The sequence below is a fragment of the Fusarium poae genome, chromosome 4, assembly GCF_019609905.1.
Source record: "Fusarium poae strain DAOMC 252244 chromosome 4, whole genome shotgun sequence".
NCBI lineage: Eukaryota > Fungi > Ascomycota > Sordariomycetes > Hypocreales > Nectriaceae > Fusarium > Fusarium poae.
Window position 1 is genome coordinate 3,316,859 of NC_058402.1, and position 3,201 is coordinate 3,320,059.

General features: G+C 47.2%; 1 protein-coding gene across 1 annotated transcript; it reads left to right on the plus strand.

Annotated features, from left to right (window-relative positions):
- Nucleotides 1-2,193: 2,193 nt before the first annotated feature.
- On the plus strand, nt 2,194-2,538 carry FPOAC1_011123 (uncharacterized protein; the record flags this gene model as incomplete). Its single annotated transcript, XM_044855509.1, has 1 exon — nt 2,194-2,538. The coding sequence occupies one exon, from the start codon at nt 2,194-2,196 to the stop codon at nt 2,536-2,538; it is 345 nt and encodes a 114-aa protein (XP_044702822.1).
- Nucleotides 2,539-3,201: the final 663 nt, after the last annotated feature.

Below are 3,201 nucleotides of genomic sequence, written 5' to 3' on the forward strand. Positions count from 1 at the left end.
GCTGAGAACGAGGATAACCCAAGAGGCAACGATTGGCGACACATCTTGCCACAGAGCAAATAATGAAGCGAATGGTTCAAGAACAAATGTCTGTAACATGACGAAGTCAAGTACAAAGCTTCAGAAGTTAGTTCCCCTCGCAAGCGCAGTGCATTATTGGCATTTCGAACGGTAGGTATCTACATCAAGCCTATCCTTCCAGGCCAATGGCGCCAACAGGGCATGGAAGAGGACACATTCTGAATCCCATTCCAGTTATGAACTGACTGACACCTGCCCCGGCATTACCAGAAAATCACAAAGTAAAAAACTTGTCGCACCCATAGGACAAGCTGCGAAATACCTATGGTTTCGTAATGCCGTTCCCTAACTGAACGGTGTTGTTTTCTCGGCTGATGGCGAGTGAGAAAACAAAGCCGTTATTTAGACGCCCACAACTGTTATTAGGGTGTGTAAAAAGACACCTATTTTTTGGATAAAGCCACCCTCTGCGAAAAGACTAATACATAATTACATACGGAGCACGTTCGGCAAAATGCCAGATAGTTGGTTCCAAGTTTAAACCTCCAAGCTTTCATCTGTCATGGCTGGTGGGGTCATAGCACCAGGTCATCTGATGTGATTCCTCAGTGGCCTTGCAGCCTTGGTAACCCGATCTGAGATGCGACTTTTGAGATGAGGAATCGAAAGGATCACATTGTCGATCTGCTCTACTGCCTAATCAGTTGGTGCATGTTGAGTATTGACCTCGCTCGTGCGCGTTGATTTCATACGCCTACATACTAGGTATGTGCTGAGCGACGAAAGGCGGTACACGAGAGTGGCTACTGATACAACCAAAACTCTATAGACGCTTCAGGTTATCGGAGGAAATACAATGAGAATCAACTTCACCTTTCCCATATCCGGGGCAGCTTGAGAGGACAGCCCGCAAAACCTGCCGGGGTTTGAGCAAGGATGTTTTACGAGAGAATGGCAAGAAATCAGAAACGGTAGCGACATAGTTAGCGGGGTCGCAAGGCCGAAGTGCGGTGCTAAGTTAGGCGCCTCTCAACCTCTGACTGCCGCGAGTCGAGACGACTCACTAATGCACAAAACTTGGCATGGTTATCCAGTCTTTTGAGTCGCAACTTGAGACGAGGCCGTTCGTTGGCAGCTTCTCGAAGCCATGTCCCTGCAATTTCGACTGCACCAACATTAGAAATCATCAGTCAATATCTTCTCAGTTGTCATGTACCAATGATTATCACGTACATTCCCCCCCGGGCCTGACAGTGCTGGTACGAGGACAATTGAGCTCATTATTGGGTAGAAACAGTCCGTCGCCCGGGTTGTAAGTTCGTGCAACGGTTCATCGATACTCTTGAAGTAAAAAGAATGGCCTCTCGTGGCTAATTGACTCTCTGTTTGCAAGAGAGTGAGTGCTTGTTACACACGGAGACCACGATTCCCTACCCTACCATTACTGGAGTCGATCAGTTTGATAGGTGGAAGGCTGGCGGCATCAAATACCGAATCTCTCGTTTATGTCAAACACTACTCATGCGCAATCGTTGAAGCGCAGAACATACGTAGAGGCTGAAAGGCTGAGGCAAGATGTAGTCTAGGAGGCCAGGCGAGTGCCAGACAGGGTATTTCCTTTACAAGGGTCTCTATGGGTTCAGATACGCGTATGTACTGGCAGTTCTAAGGACGATGAGGCTGGCAATGGCGATGGATGACGGATGGCGGGTCCGTTTTGCGCCATCAAGCCCGGGAGACCCATGGAGGGTAAACATTTGTTTCTTTAACTATACAGCGGCCGCCTTATCCCCGTTACATCGCACGGCGAGATTGATCAGTCATTCACTGGTCGCGCACCGCTTTTTCGTAAAGCGATGGACCTTGATATTTATCAACAGTGATAAGAGTTTAGAAGTATGCTCTAGGGACGCTGGTTGTTGCACAGAAAATGATCCAAAACGGATCGAGTTTAGCAAAGTCGTGCAGAGCACCTTATTTCAACCGCTTATATAACTTACCGTCTGGGCGAGGATCAAAGCATCCACACCCAGAACAGTTGAAGATTACTTGTTTTGAGCAGGACGTTGGTGATAGAGAGTGTAGGCTAGTGTCATCTGTACCTGTAACTCTCGAACAATTAGGCATGATGGTGAATGGGTCAGCGGATATGGCCGTGATCCGAATAGGGTGATGAGGGTCAAAGGATCATTCAGCTCTGACAATCCAGGACTGATCAAGAGAAGATTCCTTCTCGTCGAAAAGGAAGGAAGATTGGATCATGATCACTTCTCAACGGCTCTCATGCGCATCAATGTCTCGAATCACAATTGTGCAGTTAGCCAATGGGAGACTAAGTACGATGTTGGACAAGTTATGATGGTGGTTCCTGGCGGACGAAGCTCCATGAAGGACCCTTGTTGCCAAGACTCGTGGACACCCACACCAGCTGAGATGCACGAAACTGGACATGGCTGCAACAAATATCTTTACAGTACCCTACCCAAGTGTGAGCAGGTCTGCAGGCAATTATTGTAGGCTTGATCCCTTGTTCTCGCAGCGATCGACTCTGGAGCTAGTCTCATGCATGCACAATTTATAGTATGTATGCATGTATGCACAGCACAATACAAAACGCAATCAGTTATCAGTTTTAGAGGTTCCCTCATTCCTATTTTTACAGGCTGTTTCGTCTTTTGTTTTCCTTTTCATTTGCTTTCTTTTTCTTCGCCGACACCGCGGTCACTCTCTACAGCTTGTGTCTCCTTGGGAACACATACGACCCAGTCCCAGTGCTTGGCTGTGCTTTCTTCATATGCTTTATCATGCAGGGACGTAGTACATGCAGGGGGAAGAAGAAATGAGTGAAAACGCCTGTTTGCTGGCCTCGCTTCATGTTGAACAAGATCTAATACTCGTTACCAGTACTGTACCTGGTGACGGGGGGGAAAGAATCCATGTGACCCATGTATAATAACGTACTGTATTAGTACTTGACAAGTAGGAGTCGGGCCAGTCGAAACAACTTTCCGAGCCAACACAAAACTCAAGTTTCATTTATCAAGATGCTGTACCGTTTCTTTTTCGTTCCTTTTCCCTTCTCTCATCTTCTTTTCTACAGCACACGCAGTGTCAAGATCGGGTTGTCTCACATGCCATGCTTTTGTCAATCGCTCACCTGGTTAGGGTCATTCAATCCTC